The sequence below is a fragment of the Oculina patagonica genome, chromosome 13, assembly GCF_052425735.1.
Source record: "Oculina patagonica isolate OP01 chromosome 13, crgOcupat, whole genome shotgun sequence".
Taxonomy (NCBI): domain Eukaryota; kingdom Metazoa; phylum Cnidaria; class Anthozoa; order Scleractinia; family Oculinidae; genus Oculina; species Oculina patagonica.
This window is the reverse complement of record NC_135770.1, coordinates 3,370,863-3,385,626: the sequence shown is the minus strand read 5'-3', so window position 1 is coordinate 3,385,626 and position 14,764 is coordinate 3,370,863. Positions and strand designations below refer to the sequence as shown.

Genomic DNA, 14,764 nt, shown 5'->3' with positions numbered 1-14,764 from the left:
GAATGAAACGATGGAAAGCCGAACTCTTCAGAAATCACGAGAAACAAACACAGGAAAAAAATTAAAATAAAGAAAATAACAATACCCAAAAACAAACCAAGTATAAATAATTATAACATTTGTATATGAGCCGAGAATAGTAAACACAGTTGTCATTGCATTTCTGGACTCTGTGGACTCTGGATAGAGTGGTGCAGGTTAGAGCTCTAGGCAAGGTCACTGCACTGTTATTTTTCTTGGGCAAGACACTTTGCTCCTCAGTGCCTCTTTTCACCCAGGTGTATGAATGCGACTTGTTAAATGCTGGGGGTAGCTCCAAGGACAAGAATCCTATCCATGGGAAAGTTGAAATACTTCTTCTGGATGCTTAAAAAAACCTGGGTATAAAAGCTCCTGAGTTATGGGTAAACACAGACTTAAGTATTACTTCTTCATCAAAAGAACTAGCGGGAGTTATCGGGATTCAAATGTGATTATTCCAATTTGTCTTAGAGGACCTTAGAGGAGTTAAGGTCCCCGGTTAAAGTCTCTTTTTTACACGTACCAAGTCATGTACTACATTAAGATCAAAAACCAAAACCTCTTGTTGTAAAATGAAAAATAAAAATGAAAGATAAAAACCAGAAAACCAAAAAAAAAGAACAAAAATATTATTTATAAGACTAAAAAGTTATAAAATTTGAAAAGAAACCGAACGTTTTTGACTTGTTGACATCATCAGGCAAGTCGAAAACGTTCGGTTTCTTTTTAAATTTTATAACTTTTTAGCCTTGTAATAATAATTTTTTTTCCTTTTTAGCGAACATTATGACAACAAAAAATAACACTATGCAACAGTGAACAGATTTTATTCAAATAGCCTATATGCACTTATATCCTTTGGTATTAATTACCACATGCTCGTACTCATAAAGAAGTGCCAATTACAAAACAACTGAAAACTCAAGGGTGTCTAGAAAACGAAGACCCCCGAAGACCGAAGACCGAAGACCTCGAAAACGAAGACCCCTAGAAAACGAAGACCTCGAAAACGAAGACCCCTAGAAAACGAAGACCTCGAAAACGAAGACCCCCCTAGAAAACGAAGACCTCGAAAACGAAGACCCCCTAGAAAACGAAGACCTCGAAAACACAGACCCCCTAGAAAACGCAGACCCCCCTAGAAAACGAAGACCTCGAAAACGAAGACCCCCTAGAAAACCACGAAAAATAAAACAAAAATTCCCCATAGGCTGACTTACCTTCAAATTTCCAAGATGGCGGAAACATTTACCTGATAAACGGGCACAACACAAATAAAACATCGGTGATGTTATTTGCTTCCACGAAAGATAACACGAAAACAACAACACAAGAAACGAAATGCGTTGAAAATACATAAGCGACACGTACGCACGATACAGCAACCGGAAGTTATTCTCTCTGTATGTGCCTTAGTCGGTTCCAAACCACACGCCGATTTTCGCAGTGGTATTATTTTGGATCAAAATGTTCCTTCGTGTCAAAGATCACAAGGTAACACTCCCGTAATGACCACATCTAAAGAGGCCCTGTGCCGCATATACAAAGCCAGGTTGAGGGTGTGAGTGTGTGTGTGTGTGTTGCTATTTTTTAGAACTATAAACGCTATAACACTAACCACCTTTCAACAATGTTGCCGGGATGATATTTTTTTTACGTTCAGGAAAGCCTCTTCTCTTCTCAGTTTCTAATTCTTCATACCACTGATCAGTTTCCCGGCAAATGATACCCTATTCTAGACCAAAACTCTCCAGACACAGCGGCACATACCAAAATAGCTCATATCTGGGAGTGGGGGGGGGGGGGGGGGACAATACCACTGCAATGAACAACAGCGCTGATCAGAAGAGCGAAAGAACTTCCGATAGCTGAATCGTGCGCGTGTCTCGTTCGCGTTTGTTTTCCCGGGTGGGGGGGGGGGGGGGACATACCACTGCAATGAACATGCGCTGATCAGAAGAGCGAAAACTTCCGATAGCTGAATCGTGCGCGCGTCTCGTTCGCGTTTGTTTATCTTCTGGCTTTCAACGAAAACGAAGACCCCTGGAAAACGAAAGGTGTGCGAGTCGAAATAAATTAGAAATCCAAAGTCTATTTTGTTCCGAGTGGAAAGTACTTTTACGTGATGCATTCGTTTTTGTTCTAAAGGTGTATAGCATAAAGGAAAATAAAACATTACAAAGTGTACTTTACCTATCTTTATTTAAACCATTTAATCACTGAGAATAATTAACGGATCATTACATTTTAAGTCATTTCCTGTTTTAGAAAATTACTTTCCCATCGAAGGGAAAAAATCGTTTTTTACTAATAATAAAAACAACAACAATAATAGCAGTAGTAATAACAACAATAATAATAGTAATATCAATAATAACTGAGAATAATTAACAGCTAGATCATTACAATTCACTTTTTGAATTTAATTTACTGCACTAATTATATCTTTTCAAGTAACAAAACGTAACCTTAACGTGACTGTGGTATCTGATGCAGGAAAACGTAAGGTACAAATTATTTAAAAAAAAGAAATAACATAGGGCCGGTAGACCGTAGCCCAAACCATTAAAATTATTCATATAAACGATGCTTATACTATTCCTTAAGATGAAAACAATTCAGCATTTGTGATTGAACAGGCACTCAAATTTAAACCTTTTTTTCTTACCCAAGCTCAAGACTGTCAGAAAGCAGACCCATTTTCAACTGTTGACTTGTTTAGCTCTTTGAACGTAATTGCTCCAATCATTGCAAGGCGTCCACCATTCGTCAGTCTGGATTATGTGAATCACGATCACTTAAAAGTATTTTTGATCGGGAAAATAGCCCAAAACAAACGTCGTCCAGACTGGCGATTTAGCTTCATGGTTTCGAACGTATTTCTTACCGGTCAGTCAGTTGATTGGTAAGTGCTACCTGTGTACCTAATCATTTGGGTCATTTACACAACAAGTTAACGAATTAAGATACAATAATCTCCCGAATTTAATCTTATGTTCAAACTCCCTGATGAAGTCTGTTTGATCAGACGAAACCGTTCGGAGAAAATAAAGCAAGTTGACAAGATCTGTTGCTGTGTGCTGCTCACTAGAATTTCTTAAAAAATTGTCTAGGGGGTCTTCGTTTTCGAGGTCTTCGTTTTCTACGGGTTCTGCGTTTTCGAGGTCTTCGTTTTCTAGGGGGTCTTCGTTTTCGAGGTCTTCGTTTTCTAGGGGTCTTCGTTTTCGAGGTCTTCGTTTTCTAGGGGTCTTCGTTTTCGAGGTCTTCGTTTCAGGGGTCTTCGTTTTCGAGGTCTTCGGTCTTCGGGGGTCTTCGTTTTCTAGACACCCGAAAACTCAACATTTTTTTTTATCACTGTCAGGAAATACTGTAAAGTACAAAAAATATGGAAGTACTGTAGTGTAATGTTCCAGTGTTCAATAACTTCCACTATCATCCCGTAATAAGTGACTGCATATTATTTTTATGAAATACTATTCTCACTAACAGGTTATGTGAAAACAACAAAGTATATTACAGTAGTTATATGTACCCAGATGAGGAGGATATTCTAAGTTAGTATTTAACACATGCGCGCGCTGCCCATATATGGTCAAAATGTTAACGATATCTGTCATCCGTACATAACAGATATCCTGCGATATATGTAGGTTGTGAAGATTCATCTGAAATCTTGTAAAGCGCTGCATAATTATAGTTTTTCTTTCTGCAAAATGTGTTTCGTTGGCAATTTGTTGAATAATAAAACAATTATTATCCTGCTTAATCTTGCGGAATATCGTCTGATTTTAGCCCACTCGGCCTACGGCCTCGTCGGCTAAGTATCAGGCGATATTCCGCACGATTTCACAGAATAATTGTTAATTAGTATGCTTACACGATGGTTTAGGTAAAATGCACTGAAGGGGTATACAATGATACTGAAATATAACAATTCAAGGCAAATTTAAGGCGAGTCTCAGCTTACTGAACTGGTGTCTCAAAATTTCGAGAACATTCACATGCAAATTATGGAAATCGAGGCAAAAGAAGAGGGAGGGGGTCTACTGGTACGGATATCCGAGTAGGAGCAGGGATCCAGCAAGGAAAATCTTGTCACCATTAGGGAAGTGGGGTCTAAATTTGATTTTTTTTTTTTTGGAATAACCCCGTGTTTCATTGCAACATGGCTAAAACACCTGACAAATAAGGCTGTTCTGCATAAAAGGTGCATATCAGGCGTTTTGAGATTTCCCTTGATAATTATTAAACATTTACAGTGGTCACTATGTCAGACTGGTCAAAATGACACAGTAATTTTATGCTTTTTCTTGTTTGATTTCTTTGAGGTCACTTAAAAGTTCAGCGATGCTGAAGGCATTTTCATGCTTCTCAATCTTAGATGTTGTTCCTGTCTTGGACGTTGCTTTGTCTTGCTTTAGGAAATCTCTCCAATCGTACAACTGGCCACGCTGATTAGCTTCAAAAAGCCTCTCACCTTTGTGTTTAGGGATATTATGCGTCATTATGTTTTCGGCAAAATTTAAAGCCATCTCTCCTGTGTGAGTTCTTTTATGTTTGTTTAATTATTTCCTGCCTGACTAAAACACTTGCCACACTGGTTACATTCAAAAGGCTTCTCTCCTGTGTGAGTTCTTTTATGTTGCTTTAAATCTCCAGCACAATTAAAACACTTGCCACACTGGTTACATTCAAAAGGCTTCTCTCCTGTGTGTGTTCTTTCATGTCGCTTTAAGTCTCCTGCCCGATTAAAACACTTGCCGCACTGGTTACATTCAAAAGGCTTCTCTCCTATGTGTGTTCTTTTATGTTGCTTTAAATGTCCTGCCCGATTAAAACACTTGCTGCACTGGTTACATTCAAAAGGCTTCTCTCCTGTGTGAGTTCTTTCATGTCGCTTTAAATTTCCTGCCTGTGTAAAACACTTTCCACACTGGTCACACTCAAAAGGCTTCTCTCCTGTGTGCGTTCGTTTATGTTTCTTTAAATCTCCTGCACCATTAAAACACTTGCCACACTGGTTACATTCAAAAGGCTTCTCTCCTGTGTGTGTTCTTTTATGTTTCTTTAAATCTCCTGCACCATTAAAACACTTGCCACACTGGTTACATTCAAAAGGCTTCTCTCCTGTGTGGTTCTTTTTGTTCTCCCCCCTCCCCTCTCCCTCTCCTGTGTGTTTCTTCTCGCTGTCTCCTGCCTCCCCTTCTCCTTCTCTCCTTGTGTGTTCTTTTGTTGCTTTTGTCCTGCCCGTTCACTGCTGCACTGGTTCTTCGCTTCTCTCCTGTGTGGTTCTTTCGCTCCTCCTGTGTCACTTTCCACACTGGTCACACTCAGCTTCTCTCCTGTGTGTTCGTTATCTCTCCCACCATTAAAACACTTGCCACACTGGTTACATTCAGGCTTCTCTCCTGTGTGTGTTCTTTTATGTTTCTTTAAATCTCCTGCACCATTAAAACACTTGCCACACTGGTTACATTCAAAAGGCTTCTCTCCTGTGTGTGTTCTTTTGTGTTGCTTTAAACTTCCTGCCCGATTAAAACGCTTGCCACAGTGGTTACATTCAAAAGGCTTCTCTCCTGTGTGTGTTCTTTTATGTTGCTTTAAATCTCCTGAACGACTAAAACACTTGCCACACTGGTTACATTCAAAAGGCTTCTCTCTTGTGTGTGTTCTTTTATGTCGCCTTAAAACTCCTGAACGACTAAAACACTTGCCACACTGGTTACATTCAAAAGGCTTCTCTACTGTGTGAATTGTTTCACTTGATGCATGTTCTTCCTGATGGCCAGTTTGAATGAAACTCTCGCTGCACTTTGCATATTTTTTAGCCATCAAGGTACACGAACTTTACCCACTAGCGGTTAATATGACATTCTCAGTCCTAAAAACAAAAAGAAAAGTAATATCAGTGTTGTTCTTTTGATTTGAAGCTCCCACCTCCCCGAAAATTCCAGCTAATTGTCATACTTAAATTTTTTTTACTTAAAATGCATCCTTATGACTTGCTTTTAATATGTAATGCTTAAATTAACCTTTTTTAACCTACTAAGTAATAATTATTATAAAGTTCTTTTTTTAATTTTTAGCGTTATTTATTTTTAACTTACCGGTAAATTTCTATGTACATTTAAGTTTTTATTTGCCTTTTATAGTATTTTAATGTGCTTTTGAGCATATTTCTATGAAAAGGGCGTGTTATAAATTATTATTATTATTATTGTAATTGTTATTATACTCCGGTTTAAAATTTTTTGGCTCTTGAGACCCCCACCCTCTCGGAATTTCCAGTTTCCAGTTTTTTAAAATTATTCCCCTTCCCACATCCCCAGACATTAGGGCCTTGGGGTTCCTGTTTTTGGTTCGATATCGGTCGATTGGATATGCCATGGTCAGATGAATCAGGAATCCCCACTTAATGGGTGCTTCTTTTTTTTTTTTTTTTAACAAACCCCAGAAAAACCTCAAAAAAAAAAAAAATTAGACGATTTAAACATTCCACTTAAGACCGCCTCCGGCCCCCCGGGCCCTTCCATTTTTTTTTTTCCCCCCCCCTTTTTTGGGGGTTTTTTTGGGGGGGGTTTTAAAAATTTTTTGGGGGGGGGTACCCCCGGGGCTTTTTTTTTTTTTTAAAAATTTTTTTAGGGTTTGGGGGAAAAATTGGCTTTTTTTTTTTGGGGGGAAAGGGGGTCGGGGGGGCCCCCGGGAAAAAAAAAGGGGAAAAAAAAGGAGTATTTAAAAAAAAAAAGGGCTAATGTAGGGAAATTTAAGAAATATATATAGGGCAATAAGGGGATTTTTAACAAAGTATTTTCGACATGTATAGAGCCAAAATATACGTTGTATGTTTTTTTTTTTTTTTTTTTGAAAAAAGATGGAGGAAGAAAATATGGGGGGGGGGGGGGGGGGGGGGGGGGGGGGGGGGGGGGTTAAAGTGTCACAAAGTCCCATTGCTTCTGAAGACCGATGTCCCCTTAAACCAACACTTAAATGTTACTGTCACTTTTTGGAATAGACTGATCTTTATCATTGCTTTCCCTAGTTCTTTTTTGCCTCGTCTTAGCAGTTTGTGTGTGGTTTAGTCATTGAGCTGCATTTTCATTAAATCTGTGCCTGGATTGGGGTATCCAGGGAAAATTTTAAAGATCTGAGCACTCAGAGATGTCATTTGCTGCACCTGGGTCACTTTTATGCAATTGTTCGTAAATTCACCAGGCAATTTTTTTTAACAATTGGGTCAATGGGAAATACACAACTTTCCTATGTCACTGCCATTTTTAAGTGTTTAACATGTCACTGTCCCATTTCAGTGCCCTAATCATGTTGCTTGTGGCGGTTTAGTAATTCCTGTGTCGCTTGTTGCTTTGCGTTTTTTGTCGCTTGTTTGCTTTTTTATTGCTTTTTTTCTTTTTTCTTTTACAGGACCCCTTTGATAAAAGTACTCATGTACAGAAGGGCCATCCTGTTTAAATATCATTATTATTATTATTTTGTATGAAATAATTGGGGGATTTTTGAATATTTCGTGAAACAATGGCTACTATTTTTGCATAAGTATTTGCAGCTGTTTTTGTTTCAAGTTGAGCATAGTATTGATGGTTGATATTGCGTGACGAAATGCGAGATTCGCTTATTTTGTTATGTTTAAGGGCGAGATCCCTGTCCTCAATTTTAACCTCTGAGAGGGTGGCCGTTGTCTTGCCTGAACTAAACCACATGGTGGCAGCCATCCTCAGAGACCCAGGGGCAGTTAGTCGGGAAGACGGGCAGCTCATCGGGACGACGGGATTTTCAGGCGAAAGTTTAAAACAAGCTCGGGAGAGCCCCTGGGCACTTTCTTTTACCGAACCAGTTCCAGAAGCGTTTGAACTCCTTCCTTCTGATTGGCCAGAAAAACAGTTTTTCTGGCCAATCAGCAAGGATGACCAGCAGAGCGGTTCTGACGCCTTCTTACACGAAGTTGTTTTCCTCATAGACTCGTCGTGGTTGCTTAGCCCGTGCATCGGATGATTTTACATGGAGAGTGTCAGAAAAGAATTAACCTACATGACTTCCAGTTTTACACTGTTAGTTGCGAGTAAACAACAATTCTTATTATTTTTCCTTGATTGTTGAATGACTTCTGAAACTTTCCACGGTCTGGGTGTCTTTGTTGCACGGGCCACGCAATAGTGAACATATCGCCGACGACACCTATTGTTATTTTGTTACCAGCTTGACTATTAAAACAAAGGGTTTTTTGTTTGATTTGTTGGATATTTAAATAACAAAAACAAAACTTATAAACAGTGTAGAAAGTGGTGCATCGCTTATATAGCTATAAAAACTCATTTGTTTGCTTGCGTTATGCCACAGTTTGCAAATTCTGAGGCCTCATTGTTTTGTTGTTGTTGTTGTTTTTATCTGAGGCTCTCCACGTAATTATCTGATGGACGGGCTAATTCTAAACAACCACGACGAGTCTATGAGGAAAACAACTTCGTGTGAGAAGGCGTCAAAGCTGCTCTGCTGGTCATCCTCGCTGATTGGCCAGAAAAACTGTTTTTCTGGCCAATCAGAAGGAAGGAGTTCAAACGCTTCTGGAACTGGTTCGGTAAAAGGGAGTGCCCAGGGGCTCATCGAGCCCAAGAGACAAAGCACTCGATCAAATTAATGCATGAAGCTGACCTTTCACACAGCTCTCTCCCTGCTTCCGGCTCCTCTCGGGCGGTCCGTGTCTTCTGGTCCCTATTCCCCCGCACCGACAGTGCCGGCCCGGAACCCAAGATTTCCTAGGCTACAGGCTCTATTCAACTTATAAAGCATATAGTACCCTTCAGAAACAAATGAGAAGCAAAAGGTAGAAAGACCGAATTAAACATATAAAACGGCAGTACAACTGTCACGATCGTAGGAGTCATACGGCCATCCGCCATTTTGGAAGATTCAATCTTGCAAGGTACGCTAGTAGTGCCAGCGCTCGGCCATATGAAAAATTATTTTCACTTTGCTTTGAAAATTAAATTAAATTTCCGTATGGCCGAGCGCTGCCATTAGTTTTGTTTTTCACTTCATTTCAGTTTCACCTTCACTTTGCTTTAAATTTTTGATTTGATTTCATTTTACTTTGATCTCATTTGATTTTTATTTAGATTTCAATTGATTTTACTTTCACTCATTCATGTTAAGAATGAATTTATCCTTGACACTTGGTTTAAAATGTATGAAATGGGCCAAGAATATTCCCCAATAATGCGAATTTTCATAAAAGATGAGATTGAAAAGATGATTGCATGACAGTGGGTAAGATATGAAATAATATTATCGTATTAGAAGAAAAAACAGCTTTTGTTCTCAGTCTGCATTTTGTACATTTTGTACCAAATATTTAACACAATTTCAGGGAAGCTAGATAAGCTACTTTTATGTTATCGCTCTAAACTCAACTTGTATACAAGTTGAGTTTAGAGCGATTTTTGAACCATTCTCATGCATTCTATTAAATGGTTCGAAATGTAATGCAAAATATATTGCCACAGATCACAAACACAACGTCTGGGCCGCCTGTGATTGGACGTCTTGTCGTGAGGCTGTGACAAGCAGGTCTGGGCCGACTGCTACGCAGGCTACAAGTCACTGACAAGTGGTTGTGAGCTATTTGACATGAGTTTGCAGAGTGTAGTGAACTTTATTTTATCGAATTTTTACAGCTCGTTTAACCCAGCAAGAAGACCCGTGTAGCAAACAGACTCTGCAGTAAGAATTAAGCTAAGAATATAATTATTTTCAAAGCAATCGGATTAATCGGAATATTGACTCAGAGTCTGTTTTGTTTTTCTACTCATTTCAGCATGACACAAAGATAACTCATCGCAGACTTGGTAATTATTAATCTACTGTCCCTTAAACACAATATTTCCACTTTTTTCTTACCTCTACTGAAGCAAAACAGTCCAAAAGTAACCTGCAAAACACTTCGACGCGATGGATCTAAAATAAGATCTGGAAGCGGCCATATTGAACTCATTTGAAGAACTAGGGCCCAGTCTACTCGCCACAACCAGAAACTAAAACCACACCAAACCGAGGACAGGACTAACGTTTGGAACATTGGAATGAAACGATGGAAAGCCGAACTCTTCAGAAATCACGAGAAACAAACACAGGAAAAAAATTAAAATAAAGAAAATAACAATACCCAAAAACAAACCAAGTATAAATAATTATAACATCCTCTTTGTATATGAGCCGAGAATAGTAAACACAGTTGTCATTGCATTTCTGGACTCTGTGGACTCTGGATAGAGTGGTGCAGGTTAGAGCTCTAGGCAAGGTCACTGCACTGTTATTTTTCTTGGGCAAGACACTTTGCTCCTCAGTGCCTCTTTTCACCCAGGTGTATGAATGCGACTTGTTAAATGCTGGGGGTAGCTCCAAGGACAAGAATCCTATCCATGGGAAAGTTGAAATACTTCTTCTGGATGCTTAAAAAAACCTGTGTATAAAAGCTCCTGAGTTATGGGTAAACACAGACTTAAGTATTACTTCTTCATCAAAAGAACTAGCGGGAGTTATCGGGATTCAAATGTGATTATTCCAATTTGTCTTAGAGGACCTTAGAGGAGTTAAAGTCCCCTTTCTCTTTTTTACACGTACCAAGTCATGTACTACATTAAGATCAAAAACCAAAACCCCTCTTGTTGTAAAATGAAAAATAAAAATGAAAGATAAAAACCAGAAAACCAAAAAAAAGAACAAAAATATTATTTATAAGACTAAAAAGTTATAAAATTTGAAAAGAAACCGAACGTTTTTGACTTGTTGACATCATCAGGCAAGTCGAAAACGTTCGGTTTCTTTTTAAATTTTATAACTTTTTAGCCTTGTAATAATAATTTTTTTTCCTTTTTAGCGAACATTATGACAACAAAAAATAACACTATACAACAGTGAACAGATTTTATTCAAATAGCCTTATGCACTTATATCCTTTGGTATTAATTACCACATGCTCGTACTCATAAAGCAGTGCCAATTGCGAAACAAAAACCCAACAGTATTTGTATCTTGTCAGGAAATACTGTAGAGTCCTGTTCCAGTTTTCACTAACTTCTCTTAGCATTCTTTAATATTGACTGCATATTATTGTTATGACATACTATTCTCACTAACAGTTATGCGAAAACAACACGTTTTATTATAGTAGTTATATGCACCCAGATGAGGAGGATATTCTAAGTTAGTATGCTTACATGATGGCTTAGGTAAAATGTACTGAAGGGGTATACAATGATACTGAAATATAACAAGTCACGGCAAATTTAAGGCGAGTCTCAGCTAACTGAACTGGTGTCTCAAAATTTCGAGCTCACAAAAAACTAAAGCTGGTCGTGGAATCTTGAATTTTGCAATTTGAGTTTCGAAATCTCGCAAGCCAAGCAAAACTTTAATCTGAGTGAATGAACAGCAGCAACAGCAGCAAAACAAAGAAAATGACTCAACATTACAATCGCTACTGTGAAACATGCAGGCTTCATGGATAAATAATGCTTGTAACTTGCCGTCCTGATTTATCTTGAAAAAATTTTTCTAGTATGAGACATAAAACAGGCAGACAGCTTCAGAGCGCTGTTAAAGTCCCGCATTAGGATTTTTGAATCACAGCGTCTCAGGCTCGGATTTGAAAAAAAATTGCTGAAGTCCGGGTCTCAGATTTGACCATTCTATACCCGAGTACCTGGGAAACTACATACCGGTAGTTTGTGAATAGACGGCTTGATGATCACTGGAAATCAATTTTAAGCTACCAGTGACTTATCTTAGTCAGCTCTGGCAAAAACTGTTTTTTCCCTTTGGAGGCATTGATCCCAAAATAAAACAGATGATGTTCTCTCCTTATCTTTTAGTATTTAAAATAACCCTACAATGGTCTAATTTTAGATACCGGTATACACTAGTAAAAATAGTGGAAAAGCTACCTATTCAGCTGCAATTTTTTTTTATCATCAAAATGTACCATAATAATTATTTGATAAATATATTTTTTAATACTAGAAGCAGACATTGTTCCTGGCATCATTTATGGGAGTCCCTTTCCCCCTGGCCTGGGGTGCATGCCATTAGTTTATTCCATTAAAAATGCCACACTCCCATCCACGGACTAATGGTGTTTGGGGATTTCTTGTGGGTACAGGCAGTGGCAGGGGGAGGGGGAGAAAAGAGTCAGGAAATCTGGGATAGAGGGTGTATAGCCAACCATATATTCTCATTTAACTTTCTTAATTACAGGTTACACTGTATACAGGTTTCTTGGAGAATAAGTCAAATAACAAGGCAACATTGACATGCAGGCAAATTATGGAAATTGAGGCAAAAGGAGGGGGAGGGGGTCTACCGGAAGGATATCCGAGCAGGAGCTGGGATTGAGCAAAAAATCTTGTCACCATTAGGAAAGAGGGGTATTGATTTTTTTTGGAATTACCCAGTGATTCATTGCTACATGGCTAAAACTCCTAATAAAGCTGTTCTGCATAAAAGGTGCATAATAGGCATTTTGAGATTTCCCTTGATAATTCTGAAAAATTTACAGTGGTCACTATGTCAAACTGGTCAAATGACACTCAATAATTTTATGTTTTTTCCTGTTTGATTTCTTTCAGGTCACTTAAAAGTTCAGCGATGCAAAAGGCATTTTCATGCTTCACAATCTCACATGTTGTTCCTGTCTTGCACGTTGCTTTATCTTGCTTAAGGACCTCTCTCCCATCGTACAACTGGCCACGCTGATTAGCTTCAAAAGGCTTCTCACCTTTGTGTATAGGGATATTATGCGTCATTATGTTTTGTGCAAAATGTAAAGCCATCTCTCCCGTATGAGTTCTTTTATGTTTGTTTAAATTTCCTGCCTGACTAAAACACTTGCCACACTGGTTACATTCAAAAGGCTTCTCTCCTGTGTGAGTTCTTTTATGTTGCTTTAAATCTCCTGCATAACTAAAACACTTGCCACACTGGTTACATTCAAAAGGCTTCTCTCCTGAATGAGTTCTTTCATGTTTCTTTAAATTTGATGCGTGATTAAAACGCTTGCCACAGTGGTTACATTCAAAAGGCTTCTCTCCTGTGTGAGTTCTTTTATGTTGCTTTAAATTCCCTGCCACATTAAAACACTTGCCACACTGGTTACATTCAAAAGGCTTCTCTCCTGTGTGTGTTCTTTTATGTCGCTTTAAATGCCCTGCCTCATTAAAACACTTGCCACACTGGTTACATTCAAAAGGCTTCTCTCCTGTGTGTGTTCTCTTATGTCGCTTTAATTGCCCTGCCAATTTAAAACACTTGCCACACTGGTTACATTCAAAAGGTTTCTCTCTTGTGTGAGTTATTTTATGTTGCTTTAAATGTCCTGCACGTTTAAAACACTTGCCACACTGGTTACATTCAAAAGGCTTCTCTCCTGTGTGAGTTATTTTATGTTGCTTTAAAATTGATGCCTGACTAAAGCACTTGCCACACTGGTTACATTCAAAAGGCTTCTCTCCTGTGTGAGTTCTTTCATGTTTCTTTAAATTTCCTGCCTGAGTAAAACACTTGCCACAATGGTTACATTCAAAAAGCTTCTCTCCTGTGTGTGTTCTTCTATGTCGCTTTAATTGCCATGCCGCATTGAAACACTTGCCACACTGGTTACATTCAAAAGGCTTCTCTCCTGTGTGTGTTCTTTTCTGCTGATTTAAATTTCTTGCAAATGTAAAACACTTGCCACACTGGGGACAGTCAAAAGGCTTCTCTCCTGTGTGTGTTATTTTATGTTGGTTTAAATCTCCTGAGCGACTAAAACACTTGCCACACTGATAACATTCAAAAGGCTTCGTTCCTGTGTGTGTTCTTTTATGTCGCCTTAAAACTCCTGAACGACTAAAACACTTTCCACACTGGTTACATCCAAAAGGCTTCTCTCTTGTGTGTGTTCTTTCATGTTGCCTTAAATATCCTGCCAGATTAAAACACTTGCCACACTGGTTACATTCAAAAGGCTTCTCTCCTGTGTGTGTTCTTTCGTGTCGCCTTAAATGTCCTGAACGACTAAAACACTTGCCACACTGGTTACATTCAAAAGGCTTCTCTCCAGTGTGAGTTCTCTCATGTTGGATTAATTCTCTTACGTGACAAAAAAACTTGCCACACTGGTTACATTGAAAAGGCTTCTCTCCTGTGCGTGTTCTTTCATGTTGCTTTAAATGTCCTTCCTGATTAAAACACTTGCCACACTGGTTACATTCAAAAGGCTTATTTTCTGAGTGAGTTCTTTTACTCGATGCATGTTCTTCCTGACAGTCAGTTTGAGTGAAACTCTTGCTGCACTTTGTGTTATCGTTAGCCATCAAGGTACATGAACTTTACCCACTAGCTGGTAATGTCATTCTCAGACCTAAAAACAAAATGAAAGTACTATCAGTGTGTTGCTCTTGTGATTTGAGACCCCCATCCCCTTAGAATTTCCAGTTTCCCTTTGTGGGCTGGGTATGGATATTTGCTGGAACCACACATTCTGTCATGTTATTTGCAGAAATTATATATCATGATGCACAAGGCAAGGTGAAAATTGACTATCCCCTCTTCCCACATTCCCAAACACCATAGCCTGCGTTGCAGACGAACAAAACCCCGGTATAGTGCGTCTGCGAATTACTGCACAAAAGCTTGTTCCGGCCCCCCGCGTGTTACCAGGGATTTCTATAATAACCTCTGATTGGCTTTTGAATAG

The 14,764-nt window shown here is 38.8% G+C and overlaps 3 protein-coding genes across 3 annotated transcripts in view; all 3 read right to left on the bottom strand.

Annotated features, from left to right (window-relative positions):
* The window catches only part of LOC144635925 (uncharacterized), a 96,617-nt gene that overhangs the window by 53,260 nt on the left and 28,593 nt on the right, over positions 1–14,764 (bottom strand). The window lies entirely within an intron of this gene.
* The window catches only part of LOC144636879 (uncharacterized), a 40,056-nt gene that overhangs the window by 12,486 nt on the left and 12,806 nt on the right, over positions 1–14,764 (bottom strand). The window contains exons 2-3 of the mRNA XM_078496082.1: positions 12,884–14,428; positions 4,595–4,998 (exon numbers count right to left, since the gene is read on the bottom strand). Of these exons, the coding sequence (XP_078352208.1) occupies positions 4,595–4,998; positions 12,884–14,381 (1,902 nt within the window). The 5' untranslated portion in view covers positions 14,382–14,428. The remainder of the gene's footprint in view (positions 1–4,594; positions 4,999–12,883; positions 14,429–14,764) is intronic.
* LOC144635383 (uncharacterized) lies at positions 5,005–10,030 on the bottom strand. The gene is made up of 3 exons (XM_078494491.1): positions 9,931–10,030; positions 5,209–5,902; positions 5,005–5,013 (listed from the first exon to the last, which is right to left on the bottom strand). Exons 2-3 carry the CDS (start codon positions 5,851–5,853, stop codon positions 5,005–5,007), a joined length of 654 nt encoding a protein of 217 aa, XP_078350617.1. The 5' UTR covers positions 5,854–5,902; positions 9,931–10,030.

What these genes read in the sequence shown, in the direction of transcription:
- LOC144635383 (XM_078494491.1), bottom strand. Translation starts at nt 5,853, where the DNA reads ATGGCTAAAAAATATGCAAAGTGCAGCGAGAGTTTCATTCAAACTGGC.